This window comes from Terrapene carolina, unplaced genomic scaffold (assembly GCF_002925995.2).
Source record: "Terrapene carolina triunguis isolate 2854851 unplaced genomic scaffold, T_m_triunguis-2.0 Scaffold138, whole genome shotgun sequence".
Taxonomy (NCBI): Eukaryota; Metazoa; Chordata; order Testudines; family Emydidae; genus Terrapene; species Terrapene triunguis.
In genome coordinates, this window is record NW_020664489.1 from 5,681,664 (window position 1) to 5,703,983 (window position 22,320).

The 22,320-nt window shown below is 41.7% G+C and overlaps 1 protein-coding gene across 1 annotated transcript in view; it reads left to right on the forward strand.

Moving 5' to 3' along the window:
• RNF17 (ring finger protein 17) overlaps positions 1–22,320 on the forward strand; it is a 223,743-nt gene that overhangs the window by 43,496 nt on the left and 157,927 nt on the right. Inside the window, exons 9-12 of the mRNA XM_026653404.1 lie at positions 4,969–5,069; positions 13,678–13,849; positions 14,469–14,545; positions 19,185–19,259. Of these exons, the coding sequence (XP_026509189.1) occupies positions 4,969–5,069; positions 13,678–13,849; positions 14,469–14,545; positions 19,185–19,259 (425 nt within the window). The remainder of the gene's footprint in view (positions 1–4,968; positions 5,070–13,677; positions 13,850–14,468; positions 14,546–19,184; positions 19,260–22,320) is intronic.

The following is a 22,320-nucleotide window of genomic DNA, read 5'->3' on the forward strand; positions in this document are numbered from 1 at the left end:
CAGAACTTGATCTCTCAGGACCACGGCAGACTCTGTCACCCCGACCTACAATCGCTCCATCTTACAGCGTGGATGCTCCATGGGTGAATCGGACAGAGCTACGATGCTCACATCCCATGCAACAGATTCTGCTGGGAAGTAGGAAACCCTCTACACGGACCACTTACTTGGCCAAGTGGAAGCGTTTCTCCTGTTGGTGCGAGCAGCGGGCCACGCCCCCCTTGCAGGCGTCAATTCCGCTTATACTTGAATATCTCCTATCCCTAAAACAGGGCTTGGCGATATCTTCGGTCAGGGTTCACCTGGCTGCTATATCGGCGTTCCACCCAGGAGAACACGCTTCCTCGGTCTTCTCTAACCCGATGGTCGTCAGATTGCTCAAGGGCTTAGACCGTCTATACCCACAGCAACGTCAACCGGTTCCGGTGTGGGATCTTAACCTGGTTCTCTCCAAGCTCACGGGGCCCCCGTTCGAGCCATTGGCTACCTGCTCACTCCTTTACCTATCTTGGAAGACAGCCTTCCCTGTAGCCACCACTTCAGCAAGGTGTGTTTCTGAAATCAGAGCGCTCACGTCTGAGCCTCCATACACAGTCTTCCATAAAGACAAGGTGCAACTTCGCCCCCACCCTGCCTTTCTTCCCAAGGTGGTATCAGCTTTTCATGTGACCCAGGATATATTTCTCTCGGTCTTCCATCCTAAGCCGCACGCCACGCGTCAAGACCAGTGTATGCACTCCTTGGACGTACGCAGGCCCCTTGCTTTCTATATTGAGCGTATGAAGCCGTTTAGGAAGACAACGCAACTCTTCGTTGCAGTGGCCGACCGGATTAAAGGCTTACCGGTCTCCTCGCAACCTCTCTCCTCTTGGATTACGTCCTGCATTCGTGCTTGCTACGACCTGGCTGGTGCCCCAACGCCGCGCCTCACCGCCCACTCCACGAGGGCCCAAGCCTCCTCAACTGCCTTCCTGGCTCACGTCCCGATCCAGGACATTTGTAGAGCGGCGGTTTGGTCATCGGTCCACACCTTCGCCGCTCACTATGCGCTTGTACAGCAGTCCAGAGACAATGTTGCATTTGGATCAGCGGTTCTGCACTCAGCAATGTCTCACTCCGACCCCACCGCCTAGGTAAGGCTTGGTAGTCACCTAATTGGAATCGATATGAGCAAGCACTCGAAGAAGAAAAAATGGTTACTCACCTTTGTAACTGTTGTTCTTCGAGATGTGTGGCTCATATCCATTCCAAACCCGCCCCCCTTCCCCACTGTCGGAGTAGCCGGCAAGAAGGAACTGAGGGGGCGCTGGGTCGGCTGGGGTATATTTCCAGCGCCATGAAGGCGCCACTCCAGGGGGCTCCACAGCCGACCCACCGGGTGTTGCTAGGGTAGAAAATTCTCCGACGATCGTGCATGCAGCGCGCGCGCACCTAATTGGAATGGATATGAGCAACACATCTCGAAGAACAACAGTTACAAAGGTAACTGTTTTTTTTGGTGCCTCTCCTACCCTCTTTGGCTGTTCTTGCACAATTTCTGTGGAGTTGGATTCTCATTAAGGCCCTGATTCAGTAAAGCACTTAAGCTTATGCTTATTCTAAACCTATGAATAGTCCCATTGAACTGTGCATTTGCTTAACAGTACCTGTTTATATGTTTTATTGGATTGGGGTAATATCTACCATTCTCTGTCAGATTAGCAACTCTGTGGTTAATTTCCTTGTTTTTTTGTGTGCTTCCTTCTGAACTTAAGATGGGTATGTACTACTCTTCATAGGCAGTTGAGGCAGTATTTCCCTAAATAAAATAGATCAAATTTTGATTTACATAAATCAAAATGTGCATGTTCAGAATACAGAAAAGAAAATGTGGAAGGGGAGATGTTAGGGGGCTTATTCCTTCACTCTCTCACTTCCCTGGTCCTTCTCGCATGAACAGAGAGCAACAATACCCAAAGTCCGAAGGTGCAAACAGTTCAATGTTTATTGGGGTGAACTTCCAGCAAGCATGATTTCAGTTTCCTTCCTCAGTGTCCCCTTTCCCAGCTCTGACACCACAGAGCCTTGCCTGTGTCCCTGTTCCCATTTTCCCCCTTAGCGAAACATGATTCCAATTCTCCCACCCCCATTCCCTGTTCCCATTCCCCCCTTACTTCCTGATTAACTGCAGACTATATAGTAAAACTTGAGTTCTGCTTAGCTATACCTTAACTAGTCATTTTAATGAAATTTAACTAACCAATTCTAACACATTGTAACATAATTATTTAACCAATTATATCCCACCACCTTAATTGGTTTACACCCAACAAAATTAATTATACAGCAGACAGAAACAATCACAGAACCAGACAGAGATTATACAGACAGACAATAGGGAAGTGGAGACTACAGTGATAGAAAAATACAGAAATGAGGATTTCACATCCCAGCTATTGATAAATGAGTTCTTGTCAGACAGGATGCTATCAAACTAAGTTTCCTTTTACATCTTCTAGGCTCTTCCCTTTCTCTGGAGGTGATAGGAATACAATCCTGTCCTGATATTCCTAACAGCCCAATAGCACCTTATTTCAATGTGACTAGTTTGGAATGTAAGGATGTGACCATACACTTCCCAGTTTATGGCTGCCTCTGCTACTTAGCCGAAGGCCGTAGCTTAAGAACAGGGCCCCAGACTGTCACAGTAAGAGAAGGCCCTTACACAGACAGGCAGTAATTTTGATTCTTTCTTTTATACCTCTATAACTAGCTTAGTGATAAGAATACACCTAAATTCTTAAAGTATAGGCCTTTGCAGACAGGCCAGAATATCTATATCCTAACAGGAGACTTTAAAATACTTGGTAGCTGACTATACATTTATGGCAAGATTATGGAAAATATCCTATAGATATAATATAATGAAGTCCTTTTCCCCAGAATTTAACTTATTTAACAGATCATGCTTTTGGATTAGTTGCAGAAAAAGTTTAAATTTCTGCAATTCTTTGTTTGTTAGCCATGCATAAATGTGGCTTAGGCCAAGTCTGCACTTAAAGCTTGACATAGGTTTGGTGCTGAATTAGGCTGAATTGTACTAAGTAACTTCTAATTCCAAATAAACATCTGTTCCTATCCGATAGTAAAGCCTTGACAGCAAGTATAGGTTAATAAGGTAGTATGAGCTCTTGTGTTTCTATCATGCCTAGCACAACGGGATCCTGGTCCCTGACTAGGACTCCTAGGTGCTATGGTACTATAAATAATTAAAATGTTTCTTAAAGTAAGCCTGAGGAAGTGGGGAGAATTTGAAGAGACATGTCACTCTCTGATTGATTAGGCCTGAAGCTGCTGGTTGAATAGGGCAGACAGTTAACATCCAGGGGACTTAAGTATAAATTATTGTGTCAACTTGAGAAGAGCAAAGAATGACTGAATAGCAAATAGTGGAGTTCACACTTCATTGCTCTTAGAATCATAGAATATTAGGGTTGGAAGAGACCTCAGGAGGTCATCTAGTCCAATCCCCTGCTCAGAGCAGGACCAAAACCAACTAAATCAGTGGTAGGATTCAGACTGTTTGCTCATCTGAATCCTACTACTCCCCCACCCATGGAAGGAGGACAGGGTACTAAAAGGTAAGGACATCATCCCCATCCCACCACAAGCACAAGGCCCAGCAAAATCCCAGGCCTTGTGGGAACCATTCTTTTTAATTGCATTAGAATCCAGCCACAAGTTGTGACAAAATTAACATTCCATTGTCAAGCCCGGCCTTAAAAATCTCTAAGGATGGAGATTCCACCACCTCCTTAGGTAACCCATTCCAGTGCTTCACCACCCTCCTCATGAAATAGTTTCCTAATATCCAACCTAGACCTCCCCCCCCCGCAACCTGAGACCATTGTTTCTTGTTCTGTCATTTGCCACCACCGAGAACAGCCTAGCTCCATCCTCTTTGGAACCCCCCTTCAGGTAGTTGAAGGCTGCTAGCAAATCTCCTCTCATTCTTCTCTTCTGCAGCCTAAATAACTCCAGTTCCCTCAGCCTCTCCTCGTAAGTCATGTGCCGCAGTCCCCAGATCATTTTCATTGCCCTCCACTGGACTCTCTTCAATCTGTCCACATCCCTTCTGTAGTGGGGGGACCAAAACTGGACACAATACTCCAGGTGTGGCCTCACCAGTGCCGAATAGAGGGGAATAATCACTTCCCTCGATCTGCTGGCAATGCTCCTACTAATACAGCCCAATATGCCATTGGCCTTCTTGGCAACAAGGGCACACTGCTGACTCATATCCAGCTTCTCGTCCACTGTAATCCCCAGGTCCTGTTCTAGACTCTTTGCAAGCTACGTTTGGTTTATGGTATTGAGGTTTTTTTTGCAGCCATAACAGCTAGAAATTTACTTTATTTTTTAAAAAACTGAGATTCTGGAGAACAAAATAGTAGCTTCAAAGAGGTGATTGTATAGCATATGGGTGCATACCAGCTATTTCCAAACATTGTTCCCTACATTGGTGTGCCTCTTTTCCTCATCTCTTCCTTCCTATGGGCATGTCAACAACACAAAAATTGTACCTCTTTTTAATTATACCAATTATAGTTAAAGCAGTACAATCCCCCTACTGTAGGTGCAGTTACATCAGTATAGGTGCTTTATACAGGTATTAAGGTATTTTATACTGCTATAGCTGCATCCACATTACGGGGGTTGTATTTGTGTGCCTATTTTGGGGGGGAAAGATTATACTCCTAACTGAAATATTGTACCAGTACAGAAACTGTGTATAGATCAGGTCTAAAGCTTTAGTTCTTCTAGATTTGTTTATCCTGCAATGTTCTTTGTTGTCACTCTGACTCTGAAATGTGTTTGTGTGATTCTCATTGTTGCCTCTGACATTTATAAATGACTGTGGCTTCTTATTTTGCATAAATAGGATGAATGATTAGGCATTGATTTAGTTATCTTTTAAAAATGAAATAGATGCTGGGATATTTGGAATCCAAAGTGAAGCAGGAAGAAGACAGGATTGTAGACATTATAGATAAAAAGTTTGATAATCTTATTACTTCTCTTCAGTCAAGGTAATGTGACTATTTTTATGTCATGGACAAGACAAACTTGTATTACATTTAAAAAAAAATAAGTTAGTTAACTGGAAATATTGGTGTCGTTAATGTAGTTTTAGTACTTCCTATGACAATATTTCATAATATCTTTATTAATCTGTCCAACCATGAACAACATTTACTCCTGAGGGAATTCTGCACCAAAAAAATTAAATTCTGCGCACAATATTTTAAAATTCTGCAACGTTCTGCAAATTTGTCAATTAATAAACGTGGCTCCAGCATGGCAATGGGGAACACAGGCCACTGGCTGCATTGAGGTGGGAGATCTTCCTAAAGCCCCCACCTCCACCGGTACAAGGACTTGGCAGTGAGGCTGCACCTGACCCTGACATGGTGCAAGGGCCAGGCCTGCCCTAGAAACACCCAGGGTCCTGCTTCTCTGTGCGAGGCGCACCATGGTGTGTGGGTGGGCAGGCTCAGCCCAGCAGCATACAAGTATGGAGGGTCTTAGTGTGGTGGGGGATCCAGGTGTGGGGTGAGAGGTTTCTCTGTGGGGCAATCTGGGTGTGGGTGGCTCAGTGTGAGATCTGGATGCACGGGCTCGTTGTGGGGTTCCGGGTGCAGGGACAATGGAACTCTGCAGGGGATCCAGGTGAAGATGATTGGGGCTCAGCGGAGGGGCCTGGGGGGGTTCAGTGAGGGGTCCGGGTGCTGAGGGAGTGGGACTTAATAGGGTGGGGGTCCAGGTGCAGCTGGTTGGGGCTCAGTTGGGTGGGGGTCAGGGTGTGGGGGACTCATCTGGGGGGGGGGGGCCAGGGGTAGAGGGGTAGGGCTTGTCAGGGTGAGGATTCGATGGTCCTGCTTAACAGCGGAGCCCCAGCTGGTGCCGAGGGGATGCCACATGCCCTGAGTAATTTTGTTTTTCATATGGTCTCTTACATTGGAACTTTCCTGTTCTTGCTAGAGAACTCTTTGGAAGAGTAGAATGGGACATGTTATCTTAAGAGTGAAACTTAAGTGGCAACTTTCTTAGTCCTCAGTTGAAGTGTGTGGAAATATCCAAGGGCTGGAATGGAGATACTTCTAAGCATGCGCTCAAGGATAGCAAAGAGAATTAAAAAGCTTACTTCCAGTAACAAAAGTAGTTCTTTGAATAGTATCCCTATGGGTGCTCTACTCTAGGTGTATTCGTGTCTCTATGCCTCAGATCAGAGATTTTAGGTAGCGGTGTCCATTTGGTCCGCACATGGGTAGCTTATAGGCACCAATTCTCAAGCTCCCCTAGTGTCGCCCATCGGAATAGGGGGAGGCAATCTCCTTCAGCTTCTCTAGCCAGACATTCTTATCCACAAGATATGTTTGAGGAACAGGAAGCGAGACTAGACAAGAGAGTTTTCACAAGACTAGACAAACATTATTCCAACAACCAACTTCTCTTCATTCTCTCCTAATTAAGCAGTCATGTCTCCTCCACCAACCCTGGCAGACAACTTCAGTTTCAAGATCTCATTAAGAGAATAGCAGATTTGTTACGAATTCCACTTGAAGAAGCAAAGGAGTCGCAACACAAGCTGCTTGACATCCTACATCTGCTTGCAACACGTTCTCTATCAATGAGGCCTTGCTGGACCGAGCAGAAACAATATGGCTGAAACTGATTTTTATCCACCCTGACCGCCAATGATTTTTTTGATAAAATGCTTTTTGAGGAAAAACCTATTTAAAGATACATTATAGCTCAAAGATATCTCATCATGGAATAGGGATTATAAATTCTAATTCTATAGTATGAGACAATATAGTCATGTAATATTTAAGAAGAGTTTTGTAAATGAGTTCCAATAGTTCATGGATTAGGGACCCAATCTTACACGGTTCCAGGGGCTTCTGTACAGATTGTTTAGGTTAATCATTCAGTCTAGCCAGTGGGACTCAGTGCTCAGTCTAGAAGATACCTTCAAAGATGCTTAGTTTTGCAGTTCTCAAACTGTGGATTTTGCTGTTAACATACTTGTTAACAGCAAAAATGTTTTTAAATAAATAATATATAGAAGGTGAGAAATAACAGACTTCAACCCTATTCTCCCTCTGCAAATTTGTGTACACAGAGTCAATCCCTTATTTCTCTCTAAAAGTGCAAAGTTTCAGAAAGTTCAATGAATAGAAGATTGTTGGGGACGGAATAGATCTGGAAAAGGAGGAGAAGTCTGTAGATAAATGAGAGAAGGGAGGGACAGGCAGTAGAAACAAAAGTGAAACTGTTTGAGCAACATTTTCCAGAAGTCTTGAGGTCTTTCTGAGAGTAGCCTTCATTGATTTTGAGATCTATCATACCATTCTTTCACTAGAAGGGAAAACCTATAATGGCAGCAGACGGTAAAAGAGACCCAGTTTGGCAATAATATCCTCTTACCTGTAGGTAAGACAGGCACTGCGTGCAAAATGCAAACAGTGCAACAAAGAAATGCAAGGCCTGGTTGCCCAAATGAAACAACATCACGAGAAGTGTTCCTTCTCTGGAGGGAGCTGCGCTGAAGATGACGAAAGGAACATGTCTGAACATGCAGGATCTTCAGGTTGGTAAACTTTTTTTATTTCCTACTTCTTTCTTAAGGACTGCCTGTCTTCCTTCTGGACTATTCTTGGATTCTCATGTTTGAGCAAAAAAGATAGTTGTTACTCTATGGTACTATCATTTTAGATGCAGTTGTGATAAAACATAAATATCTGAAATAGGCAGATCTTCCTTTTACAATTTCACCTTTAAAGTAGTACTGACTGTTAGTGAATGCAATGAGTAATACTAAATGAGCAGTATGGTAATAATAATTAAATAACTGCATTGACTTATTTTGTTTAGGAGAATCCATCCTCAACATACAGGATTCTGAAGACTATCCACCTTCAAGATCACCATCATTTTCTATAGTTTATCTGCCAACGATAGTGTTTCTGTCACATAGCCACAGTATATCACCTGTAGTAAAAAGGGGGGAAAAAAATCTCCATCATCCAGAAACAACCGTAGATAAGTTTGTGATAAGAACCAACAGATTACAAAAAGAGGTAATTGATGGAAAAATTACCTGGTTTGTTTATGCAACAAAGTCTCCTTTCCGCATGATTGTGAATCCACACTTCATTAACATGGCTCAATCATTAAGACCAGGATACAGTCCATCCAACAGAGCTGTGTCACAGGCAAATTGCTGGATAAAGTATATGAGAGAGAAATTGAGCAGTGTGCAAAAGGTCTACAGGGTGACATTGTTAACCTGAGTCTTGATGGGTGGAGCAATGTCCACAATTATCCTGTTGTATGTGCTTGTGTGACAACAGAAGAAGGGAATGTCTTCCTTACAGAAATAATTGATACATCAGGAAATGCACACACAGCAGAATACTTACAAGAAGTAGCAGTAAAAGCTATAACAAATTGCGAAAAAATATCAAATGTCTAGTATGCTGTTTGGTCACAGACAATGCTGCAAATATATCCAAGATGAGAAGAAATGTAGAAGAGAGTGAAGAGAGTCCCAAGCTAATAACATATGGTTGCAGTGCTCATTTGATGCACCTCCTAGCCAAAGACTTCAGTGTTCCAGAAATAAAGGCTAATGTTGTTGAAATTGCAAAATATTTCCATAACAACTACTTTGCAGCAGCTGCTCTGAAAAAAAAGTGGGGAGAACCAAGCTAACTGTCCGACAAGACGTGCGATGGAACTCAGTAGTGGACTGTTTTGATCACTATATCAAGAACTGGCCTAATCTGATGAACAATATTGTGAAAAAATAGATGGCACTGTCACAGCCAAAGTTCTCAACATTGGGCTTAAGAGAAATGTTGAACACGTGCTGAGTACCCTGAAGCCTATTTCTGTAGCCTTGAACAAAATGCAGGGAAATAGCTGTTTTATTGCGGACGCTGTTGAAATTTGGAAGGAACTGAGTGAGATCTTAAAAGAGAAATATGCAATGACAGAGTTAAATTATAAGCATTAAAAAAATGAATGGGACAAGCACTATCTCCAGCTCATTTTCTTGCAAATATTCTCAGTACTCGGTACCAGGGGCAAACCTTAACTGCTGCTGAAGAGGAGATGGCTATGACATGGATATCAGCAATCATCCCTTCATAATGCCAACTATAATAAACTTCAGAGCTAAGGGTGAACCATTCAAGAAATATATGTTTGCTGATGATGTTTTAAAGAAAGTCACACCAGTGAACTGGTGGAAGTCACTTAGGCACTTGGATTCAGAGACTGTTGAAGTGATAATCTCACTTTTAACAGCAGTAGCTTCTTCTGCTGGTGTAGAAATAATATTTTCTTCCTTTGGACTAATTCATTCCAAATTGAGAAATCGTTTGGGACCTGAAAAAGCAGGAGCGCTTGTTTTTTCTTTTCCAGATTATGAACAAACAGGAAAATGAAGGTGAAGATGACTGAGTTAGCTGCAGAACCCAATATTTTAAGTTTCTCATGTTGACCTGGCTGACAGTCGATTTAATTTTTGTTTTTAAATATTTCAATGAACTATTTTAGTTAAAAAATAATTTTAACAAAAACAGACCTGATTTTAAAAAACTTAAATGTTTAACTAAATTCAAAAATTCATGCGCTTGTTTTGTTAAAATATTATGTTTGCTGTTTGAAGAAAAAAATCCAGAATACATAATAATGTTTTAGTTAAAGAAAACAATTTAAATGTCTGTCTGGTGATGTTCTCCTCCTAATAGAGCATGGCAAGAAAATCCTCCAAATATTAATGATTAACCTGTTGAACTGGAGATAGTTCACCTCCCAATGACTTCATAAGTATCTGCTTCAATTACCTTTGGTAAATGAAGTAACCAAACAATCATTCATTTTCTGATATAGCTGTAAAACTAATCTGAAAAGTTTTCAAAATAAATCACTTTAAAAATGTATAGTGTGTATCTTCTAAAAATGAAAACTATATCTATCTCTGAATTGTGAAGAATATGTATTAAGGTTATAACAACCAACAAGAATTCACTTTTATGTAGAAATCCATGATTAAATAGAGTCTTCCTGACTAGTGATTTAAATCAAATCCATCCTCATGGCGGTCATGGCAGCCTTCCTGTGGAAGCGACAGGTGCAAGTATTCCCGTACCTAGACAACTGGCTAATCAAGGGCCAATCTCGGGCCCAAGTGGAGGACCACGTGAGCCTGCTGCACATGACGTTCCTCAGGCTTGGCCTCATTCTGAACGTGGCAAAGTCAACCATAACCCCCATTCAAAGAATAGAGTTTATCAGAGCCCTCCTAGACTCTGTTCTGGCCAGGGCTTTTCTTCCGGAATCTTGTTTCCTCACCATGAGCGCCATCATAGAGGATTTCAAAAGATTCCCCACCACTATGGCATGGAATTGCCTAATACTGCTCAGGCACATGACTGCTTGCACGTATGTGGTACAGCATGCCAGTCTGTGGCTCCATCTCCTTCAGGTTCGGCTAGCCAGAGTTTACAGGCTGAACCGAGACCACCTAGACAGACTGGTCACACTCGTTCCTCAGGTCCACGAGTCCCGCTGGTGGTAACTCAACCCACGAACAGTATGTGCAGGAATACCCTTCTCCAGACCTCAGCCATCGCTGTCACTAGTCATAGATGCGTTGGTGATGGGCTGGGGAGCGCACCTAGGCAGACTCAGAACTCAAGGTCTCTGGTCCCAGGCAGAATTTTCACTGCACATCAACGTCAGGGAGCAGCGTGCGGTGTGCCTCGCTTGCCAGATGTTTGAAACCCATCTACAGGGCAGATGTATATCGGTATTGACCGACAATACCACAGCAATGTTCTATATAAGCAGACAAGAAGGTGCTCGCTCTTCTACCCTGTTTCAAGAAGCCCTCAAGCTGTGGGACTTCTGCATCACCCACTTGATACACTTGGAGGCATCGTATCTTCTGGGCTCACAGAACGAACTGGCCAATCACCTAAGTAGGTCCTTTCACAGCCACGAGTGGTCTCTCCACCAGGATGTCCCGATCAACATTTTCTAAAGGTGGGGATCTCCCCAGATAGACCTGTTCATGACACGGCGCAAGAGGAAATGTCAGCAATTCTGCTCCTTCCTGAATCACAGCCCAGGCTTGCTTGTGGACGCCTTTCTCCTTTCGTGGAAGGGGTACCTGCTGTATGTATTCCTACCTTTCCCACTCATCCACAAAGTCCTCTTTAAAGGACTGATGAGAGAAAGCATCACTAATCTTGATAGCACCAGCGTGGCCCCATCACCACTGGTTCACTACGCTTCTATACCTGTCAGTGGACATACCTATAACTCTTCCCCTGGTTCCGGACTTGATCACGCAGGACCATGGCTGCCTCCAGTACCCCAACCTAGAGTCTCTCCACTTCACAGCATGGAAACTCCATGGCTGAACCCGTTAGAGCTTGCATGCTCAGACTCAGTTAGGGAGGTAGTCCTTGGCAGCAGAAACCCTTCCCCTTGTGCCACTTATCTGGCTAAGTGGAAGAGATTTTCAATTTGGTCTCTACAGAAGGACACTCCTACGTTGCATTAAAACAGCAGGGGCTGGCAGTATTGTCAATAAAGGTGCACCTGGCCGCTATTTCGGCTTTCCATCCTGGCTCAGCTGGTCGGTCAGTATTCGGTAACCCTATGGGTGGCTGCTTCCTCAAGAGGCTAGATAGACTGTACCCTCAAGTAAGACAGCCTATTCCCCAGTGGGATCGCAGTCTGGTGGTCTCAAGGCTGATGGGCCCTCCCTTTGAGCCCCTAGCACCATGCTCTCTCCTTTATTTTTCTTGGAAGGTGGAATTCCTAGTGGCTATAATTTCGGCTAGGAGGGTGTCTGAGCTCAAGGCCCTGACGTCCGAGCACTCTTACACTGTGTTTTATAAAGACAAGGTACAGTTGCGGCCGCATCCAGCTTTCCTCCCAAAGGTGGCTTCACAGTTGCATGCAAATCAAGACATTTTTTCTTTCAGTGTCCTTCTCTAAGCAACATGCCAATGACTGAGAACACATGCTTCATTCCCTGGATGTCAGACGGGCATTAGCCTTCTACATTGAATGGACTAAGCCATTTTGAAAATCAACACAGCTCTTCGTTGCGATTGCTGAGCAATGAAAGGGCTTCCTAAAGGATCTCCTCTTGGATCCCGGCTTAGGGTGTGCTATGACCTAGCAAAGATACCAGCACCAGCATTAACTTCTCACTCCACAAGACCGCAAGCTTCGTCGGCAGCATTCTTTGCTCAGGTTCCTATTCAAGACATCTTCAGGGCGGCGACATGGTAGTCTGTTCACGCTTTTATGTCGCACTACGCTATCACACAGCAGACTAGAGACGAGGCTGCATTTGGCAGAGCAACACTTCAATCTGTGACTCTGTGAATTCCAACCCCTCCTCTGAGGGACTGCTTGGGAGTCACCTACTTGGAATCAACACGAGCAGTCACTCGAAGAAGAAAAAACGGTTACCTACATTTCATAACTGTTGTTCTTCGAGATGTGTTGCTCATGTCCATTCTAAGACCCACCCATCTCCCCTCTGTTGGAGTACCCGGCAAGAAGGAACTCTAGAGGCGGCAGGTCGGCAGGGACCTATATACTCTGCCGTAAAGGCATGACTCTAGGGGCTCCACAGCCCCTAGACTGTGCGCACACACACCTGCTTGGAATGGACATGAGCAACACCTCTCGAAGAACAACAGTTATGAAAGGTAGGTAACTGTTTTTTCCCACTTCCACAGCCTTCCTCAAGAATGTTCCAGTCACAGAAATATGTAAAGAAGTGACTTGGACAACTGCTCATGCATTTACTGAACATTATGCAGTCACACACGACTCAACGTCTGATGCCATATTTGACTCTTCTGACTTATCCTCAATATTAGACTCAACTCTGAAGCCCAATTCCTCCATTAGGAGTACTGCTGTAGAGTCATTTTGAGTGGAGCACCCATAGGGACATTACTGAAAGAAGAAAGGGTTACTCACCTTGTGCAGTAACTGTGGTTCTCCGAGATGTGTGACCCTATGGGTGCTCCACTTGCCATATTCCTCCCCTCTGCTTCAGAGCACTTAGCAATGAGCTCTGTGGTAGAGAAAGAACTGAGGGCATTTCACTCTTGCAGCACTATATGGCCCTGGGGCAGAGAACAAGATGGGGAGAGCACATGTGCAGGCGGAATGGACACTGGTTCCTAAAATCTCCGATCTGAGGTGCAGGGATGCGAATACAACTAGAGTTGAGTTCCCACAGGCAAACACATCTCAAAGACCCACACTTGCTGTACAAGGTGAGTAACCCTTTCTTCCTTTTTTTGTTTAAATGTTTTTCTCCAGAGATGGCCCCTGCTAAACAAATAACTTTTTTTAATGATTTTACTGTAGTTCACATTAATTCACTCAATTTAACATCTGGCTTCTAGCGCATTCTGCTGATGCTGGCATGCTAGGAAAATCCAACTCCAGTGTGAAAGTATCTTCTTTATTTGTGGCAGGGTTGTGACACAATGATGTTTACAGCTTCAGTTCAGTCTGTACTATTGCAAATACTTAGGGATTACTAGATTCTGAAAAATAATCTTTCATTTTGTGTTTCTAATATAGGAAAAGGAAGTTGCATGCAGAATTAGTGAAGAACACAGATAATTATGTGGCCAACATCATAAAGGCTAAGCACTACATTGAAGAGAAGAAAAACAACCTGAATGGCGCCATGAGGCTAGCAAAGGAGTTAAAAATTACACCTTCGTTAAGAACCTGTTGTGATTTGAATCAGGTAGTTAAAGTAATCCACTGTAAAATTTTCTTTGAATGGATTAGCCAAACTCCGTTTTTTACATTTACTCTTCTGGCTGAAAGTTTTAAGCTGTTACTGTGATCCATCTTCCTGTTCGTTAATATTTCAAGATTCACTTTGTTACAGTAAAACATTTTTTTTTTTTTTCAGACTTCTTAACTTGATTCTTTAAATCATGTCTCATTATGGCCTTGGAGTTTGTATGTGGTTCATTTAAGTTCCACATTATTTTTAGACTTCGTTGCCTCTGACTTCCCAATATTGTGCAACCAATTTATTTTTCCTAATCTGGAGGCCAGTAGTATAACCCAAATAGTATTTTTGTATTCTTGCAGCCAGGGCTTTGTATCCACACAGATTCAACTATGGACCTCTCCATTCTATCAGGTGCCTGTGTAGGTTAGGCAGGCTTAAATTAAGTTGCTTGCTCACTGTTCTGGTTCAGAATAAAATTAGTTATTTCTTTAATTTTATGTTCAAGTGAAGTGTCTTGTGCTGATTGTCCAATACTAGAGACCGCTATCCCCTGATATGAGATCTGTTCATGTATCTGATGTTTTATGTAATAGAAAATTAAATTGCTCTTTTTTAATTTGAGGTTATTCATAACTTAAAGTTGACAGTTGAGGGTGAACTCTCAAGGGTGGATACTTTGAAGGAAAGAACATCTCTAAGGTAAATTATTGAAGCCTGATTTACAGTAGAAGGTAAAAACTGTGACACAATGGTGTTTATGCATCTAAAGTAGTAAACCGATACTCTTATTTTTTAATAAGTTTAATACAAATTAATATAATCAAAAATAGAAGAAATGGACTTGTCTTGAGTAATTTGTGTGATAGATACGAAAAAATGCCCAATAGCACCAGTTTGAATCATTCTTCTGAAATAAGCAAATAGAAAAGTACACGTGAAATCAATATATTAAAAACTTATGAAATTAACTTTACTGTTCTGTAAACACAGAAGTGTTTGCATTTCAAAAGATATTAGCAAACTTTCACCATGTGTAAAGCATAAATAATAGGGCTGTCAAGCGATTAAAAAAATTAATCGCCATTAATTGCACTGCTAAACAATAGTATAATACCATTATTTAAATATTTTTGGATGTTTTCTACTTTTTCAAATATATTGATTTCAGTTACAACACAGAATACAAATTGTATGGTGCTTACTTTATATTTATTTTTGATTACAAGTATTTGCACTATAAAAAAAACAAAAGTAATAATATTTTTCAATTCACCTAATACAAGTACTGTAGTACAATCTCTTTATCATGAAAGTTGAGCTTACAAATTATAGAATTATGTACCAAAAAACCTGCATTCAAAAATAAAACAATCTAAAATTTTAGAGCCTGCAAGTCCACACAGTCCTACTTCTTGTACAGCCAATCGCTCAGACAAACAAGTTTGTTTACATTTGCAGGAGATAATGCTGCTGCTTCTTGTTTACCATGTCACCTGAAAGTGAGAACAGGAATTCTAATAGCACTGTTGTAGCTGGTGTCACAAGGTATTTACGTGCCAGATGTGCTAAAGATTCATATGTCCCTTCATGATTCAACCACCTTTCCAGGGGACATGCATCCATGCTGACGACGGGTTCTGCTCAATAACAATCCAAAGCAGTGCGATTGACACATGTTCGTTTTCATTATCTGCGTCAGATGCCACCAGCAGAAGGTTGATTTTCTTTTTTGGTGGTTCGGGTTCTGTAGTTTCCACATCGGAGTGTTGCTCTTTTAAGACTTCTGAAAGCATGCTCCACACCCCATTCCTCTCAGATTTTGAACAGCACTTCAGATTCCTAAACCTTGGATCAAGTGCTGTAGGTATCTTTAGAAATCTCACATTGGTACCTTCTTTGCATTTTGTCAATCTGCAGTGACAGTGTTCTTAAAATGAACAACGTGTGCTGGGTCATCATCCGAGACTGCTATAACATGAAATATATGGGTAAAACAGAGCAGGGGACATACAATTCACCCGCAAGAAGTTCAGTCACAAATTTAATTAACGCATTATTTTTTTAACAAGCATCATCAGCATGGAAGCATGTCCTCTGGAATGGTGGCCGAAACATGAAGAGGCATACGAATGTTTAGCATATCTGGCACGTAAATACCTTGCAATGCCTGCTACAAAAGTGCCATGCAAATACATGTTCTCACTTTCTGATGACGTAAATAAGAAGAGGGCAGCATTAACTCCTGTAAATGTAAACAAACTTGTTTGTCTTAGCGATTGGCTGAACAAGAAGTAGGACTGAGTTGGACAACCCAGGGAATTACAGACCAGTCAGCTTAACTTCTATACCCGGAAAGATAATGAAGCAAATAATTAAGCAATCAGTTTGCAAACATCTAGAACAGGGGGAGGCAACCTATGGCACGTGTGCTGAAGGCGGCACGCGAGCTGATTTTCACTGGCACTCACACTGCCCGGGTCCTGGCCACCGGTCTGGGGGCTCTGCATTTTAATTTAATTTTAAATGAAGTTTCTTAAACATTTTTAAAACCTGATTTACTTTACATACAACAATAGTTTAGTTATATATTATAGAAAGAGACCTTCTAAAAACATTACAATGTATTACTGGCATGCAAAACCTTAAATTAGAGTGAATAAATGAAAACTTGGCACACCATTTCTGAAAGGTTGCCGACCCCTGATCTAGAAGATAAGGTGATAGGTAACAGTCAGCATGGATTTGTCAAAAACAACTTTTGTCAAACCAACCTGATAGCTTTCTTTGACAGGGTAACAAGCTTCGTGGATGGGGGAAGTGTTAGACATGGTATATCTTGACTTTAGTAAAGCTTTTGATACTGTCTCGTATGACCTTCTCATAAACAAACTAGGGAAATGCAACCTAGTTGGAGCTACTATAAGGTGTGTGCAAAACTAGTTGGAAAACCATTCCAGAGAGTAGTTATCCGTGGGTCACAGTCATGCTGGAAGGGCATAACGAGTGAGATCCCGCAGGGATCAGTTCTGGGTCCAGTTCTGTTCAATATCTTCATCAGTGATTTAGATAATGACATAGAGAGTACACTTACAAGGTTTGTGGATGATACCAAGTTGGGAGGGGTTTCAAGGGCTTTTGGGGTTAGGTTTAAAATTCAAAATGATCTGGACAAACTGGAGAAATGGTTGGAAGTAAATACAATGAAATTCATTAAGGACAAATGCAAAGTACTCCATTTAGGAAGGAACAATCAGTTGCACACATACAAAATGGGAAATGATTGCCTAGGAAGGAGTACTGCAAAAAGGGATCTGGGGGTCATAGTGGACCACAAGCTAAATATGAGTCAACAGTGCAACACTGTTGCAAAAAAAGTGAACATCATTCTGGGATGTATTATCAGAAGTGTAGTAAGCAAGACACTAGAAGTAATTCTTCTGCTCTACTCCATGCTGATTAGGCCTCATCTGGAGTATTGTGTCCAGTTCTAGGCACCACATTTCAGGAAGGATGTGGACAAATTGGAGAGAGTCTAGAGAAGAGCGACAAAAATGATTAAAAGTCTAGAAAACATGACCTATGAGAGAAAATTGAAAAAAAAATTGGTTTGTTTAGTCTGGAAAAGAGAAGACAGAGAGGGGACATAACAGTTTTCAAGTGTGTAAAAGGTTGTTACAAGGAGGAGGAAGAAAAATTGTTTTTCTTAACCGCTGAGGATAGGACAAGAAGCAATGGGCTGGACATTAGATTGGACATTAGGAAAAACTTCCTAACTTTCAGGGTAGTTAAGCACTGGAATGAATTGCCTAGGGAGGTTGTGGAGTCTCCATCATTGGAGATTTTTAAGAGCAGGTTAGACAAACTCCTGTCAGAAATGGTCTAGATAATACCTAGTCCTGCCATGAGTGCAGGGGACTGGACTAGATGACCTGTCTAGGTCCCTTCCAGTTCTAGGAGTCTATGATTTGTAGGCTCTGAAGTTTTACATTGTTTTGTTTTTGAGTGTGTTATGTAACAATGATGAAGAGATTGCACTACAGTACTTGTATGGGATTAATTGAAAAATACTATTTCTTTTGTTTATCATTTTTACAGTGCAAATATTTGTAATAAAAAATAATATACACTTTGATTTCAATTACAACACGGAATACAATATATATGAAAATGTAGAAAAACAGCCAAAATATTTAATAAATTTCAATTGGTATTCTATTCTTTAACAGTGCGATAAAAACTGCCATTAATCACGATTAATTTTTAATCACTTTTTTTGAGTTAATCGCATGAGTTAACTGCGATTAATCGACAGCCCTAATAAATAATAAAGTAGTAGTAATACACCGTATAAAAGTGAGTAACTTAAATTTTTTTCCAATCAAATGTCCACTCTTCTGCCCCTAGTGTATGCTGGGCTCCCACAAGGGCTGCTCAAGATGAAATCTCAGTGGCCCCTGACCATGAATTTTCTAACAGAAATGAAAGCAAATAATACACAAGTCCAACTTAAAGCTGGTACAGCTTCAGAGCCACAGTCATAGAATCATAGACTATCAGGGTTGGAAGGGACCTCAGGAGGTCATCTAGTCCAACCCCCTGCTCAAAGCAAGACCAATTCCCAACTAAATCATCCCAGCCAGGGCTTTGTCAAGCTGGGCCTTAAAGCAGAATCTTTATTTGGGTGCTGTTGTCCCTCTCTTGATCAAGAAAATAGTCAGAAATCTTTATTTACAGTTCTGTTAGCCTACTTCTTGCTATATGATAGGAAACAGATTTTGAGAGCTCTGAGACTGGCCAGAAAATTAAATATAAAAGAACTTTGAGATTTTTTCCTGAATTAATTTGTCCATCTTGATTTGGCAGGAGGTGGAAATAGAGGCTTCGTTTTGATGTAAGCCAGAAACAAAAAGATTAAGTACTTGGGCTTTGAGTATACTTTAGTTCCTGAGGATGGTTATTGGAAAATATAATTTATATTTTCACTATCCTAAGGATTATTTGTGGAACAGTGTGAGGCATTGATATAGAAACTCACTAAATAGATGCAGAAGTAGTGAAGGAATGCTGGGAAATCAGATTATACCACATAATATATTTGGTAAAGGTAAATGAGCAGCCAAGTCTACCATTAGAGAGCTATCATCAGTGTGTTAGTCATTGGTAATTTTCTTGACTAAAACTGGAGAAATGGAAATGGAAAACTGAATTGACCTCTGTTTCTTCACATTGCTTCAGACCCTATAGGACTTCACTAATTAGTTAATATAATATTTGTGAATTGTCAGACTGATTTAAACCTTTGGGTGACCTCCCTGATATCATTCTTCTTTTACTCTAGATTTCTCATGAACTGTGATGAAATTACCTCTATGTTCAAAAATATAGGGAAGATTGAATTGGAAATACCTACAAAGTAAGCGTTTTCTTTTTTGAATAAAGAAAACTAATGCAGTGATTTATGCAATTTTCTTACCGCTGAGCAATTTACAAACACCTATAGCGAAAGGTCTACGTGTATGCTTACTGATTTTAAAACTAGAATGTACAGTTGTAGCAAGAGATCTTAAAGTCAATATTTCAGTCTGTCTTGTTTGATTCAGATAAGAAACAGGACTTCAGTATAGGTTAAAACTACTTATTGGAGGATTGAGTACCATTGGGTATATTGGTATACGGTGCCTTTACCATTGGGATTTCTTTATGCTTAACAATATACCAACCTCAAGTGACAGAAAGTGGTAGAATAATTGGGATGTCAGTACTTCCAATAAATGAAAATTACTCTACAAATGGGTTTACATTTACTCAAAGTTAATAGCAAATACTAAAATATTCAGTAATACAACTTTTGAGGATAAACTCTGATTATGAGGTAACAGAAAAACCAATATAGATTAAACATAAATGACACATTTTCTTATTGGAAAACAGCTACTGTTTCTATTTCATTGTGCCTCTTCGCTTTCACTTGCTCAAACAGGTTTTGATAAATGACTGTAAATTATGATGATTTATAGTATATCAAATTGATGGACTGTTTGTAGTGGAGTGCCACAGGTGCCAGTATTCGGATCATCACTGCCTACATTAATAGTCTGAAAAAGGGGGCATAGAGCATTCTAACATGTAGATAATATTTGGGAAATGTTGCAAACTCCAGTGAGGAGAGAGAGAAACTCTACAGAGGGACCTAGAGAGGCTAGGAATGTAAGGCCATATCATCGTACCAAACTATCCATTGAAATCAGTGAATAGTTTTGTTTAAAAACTGATGGCATATTATGCCCATAGGTAGGGAAAACAAACTTAGATTCAACCTGGAAAAATTCAATACACCAAGGAAAAACCCTGATATGCTTGGAGATAGAAACTTGAAGAGTAGTGATGTTAATAGACATGGAGAATGAATGTATATAGCAAAGTATATATGGCTTTACTCTGGGGGCATTCTGCACCAAAAAAATAAAAATTCTGTGCACAGTATTTTAAAATTCTGCATATTTTATTTGTCAAAATAACACCACATAATCATGCCAGTTTCAAATATTTTGGTAATTTATTTCAAAATACCTGTCAGCAAGTGTGTCTGTATTGTTACAGACCTACACAAAATTTTCCCCAGGAGTAGAGAGTTAAATAAACCCCTATGACAACCCAGTTCCTGTTTCTCTGCCCCCAGAGCCTAGCCGGGGAGCCAGACACCCAGAGCCCAGCCACCACCACCCCCAGCCAATACACCCGCACCCCTTTCCCCCCCAGACTCAGCCACCAGGTCCCTTGCACAGATATCCACAGTCCCCCCCCAGAGCCCAACCATGGCCCCCTAGCCCAGACACCCCCCCCCCAAAGCCCAGGGATCCAGAATGAGAAACAGCCTGATGCTCGGTCCCAGGCTTGGATGGAGTTTCTTGCATGCCGCCCTCTCCTTCCCTCAAGGCATGCTGGGAACTGCTGCTGCCAGGAACCTTCTAGCTCCCTCTCCCTCCCCCCAGCAGCGTCTTCTATGTGCGAGCTGGGTTCTGTTAGGTCCAGTGGCCTCTAGTAGCAGCTAGCAGCACTGCAGCCCATTTCTTGTTGGGGCGGGGAAGGAAATTCTGCGTGGACAACCCCCTGCTCAAAGCAGGACCAACACCAACTAAATCAGTAGTAGGATTCAGACTCAGTTTGCTCATCTGAATCCTACTACTCCCCCACCCATAGGAGGAGGACAGGGTACTAAAAGGTAAGGACCTCGTCCCTACCCCCCACAAGCACAAGACCCATCAGCAAAATCCCAGGCTTTGTGGGAACCATTCTTTTTAATTGCAATAGAATCCAGCCACAAGTTGTGACAAAATTAACATTCCTACTAAATACTACCACAGATTATGAAATCCTATTCCTGTTTAACCTAATTGTGCCTCCAAGATGCTTCAAAGCAGGGGGAAAACCCATCAGGCCTATGCTAATATGGCCCCAATGGAAAGAAAAATTATTTCTTGACCGCAAAATAGGTGATTGGTCAGACCTGCAGCTTCTGCAAGACACAGCTATGAAACTACTGTTACAGGGAGAGGGAGTAGGGCTGCTGAAATAGAGCAAAAAAAAAGGCTCCATGTATCCTGGGCTAGGGGTTAAATTTGTGAAGGAGGAGAGTGAGGGACCAATTAGCTCTCTTCCCCCCCCAGCTGGCCAGTGAGTGGATAAAGCATTCATAGGTGGAGTGGCCACCCTTGTGACCCCAGTGAGTGCTCTACTTCCTCTTTCTACTTGGGCTGTCCCAGTTACTGCCTGTCCCATCAAGTTTTCCACTTGTTGAGGTGAGTGGGTTTTGTTCCTGGCACCTCAACACCAGAAAGATGATGGAGGGAGTTCAAAGAAAAGCAACAGTGATTAAGGAAGGAATTAGCTTTTGAGGAAATATTAAAAAGAATCAAATGTGTACTAGTATAGGTTGAGCATGTGTGTTGGTGTGAAAGTGGATGAGGAGAAAATGTTTGAAGGGTGTAAACAGCATGTAGAAGAAGGAAGAATGATTTAGGTATCACAGCAGGAATAAATGGATGAACTAAAGAAAAGAAAAATGTTTGAATGTTGGGAAAATTCCATCAGTCAGGTCCCTTGTCCTGCCCAGTTATCCCAGGAGTATTAGGTCTTACCTATACTGGGAATTTGGCTCTATTCCAGCCAGCTTTGATACATAACTAGTGCAGACACCAAGTATAAACCATGAAAACTACAATTTGCACAGGTGAAACTTTACTTCTGCTTGAAATCAAGATAATGTGCTTATGTGTAAAATGTGGTTTTCCTTTTCCATACTTCTATGCGGTGCAATTATATGGGCCATTGATTGCAGGAATTGGCACAAAGTCCTAGTGGAGACAAGGCAGAATGAAGAATAATCTCTTAAGGAAAATGGTAGCAACCCTATTTCTAAGATATTTATAACTAGATTGGGCAGACCTCTCTAATATATGTTCTAGGAAAAATCT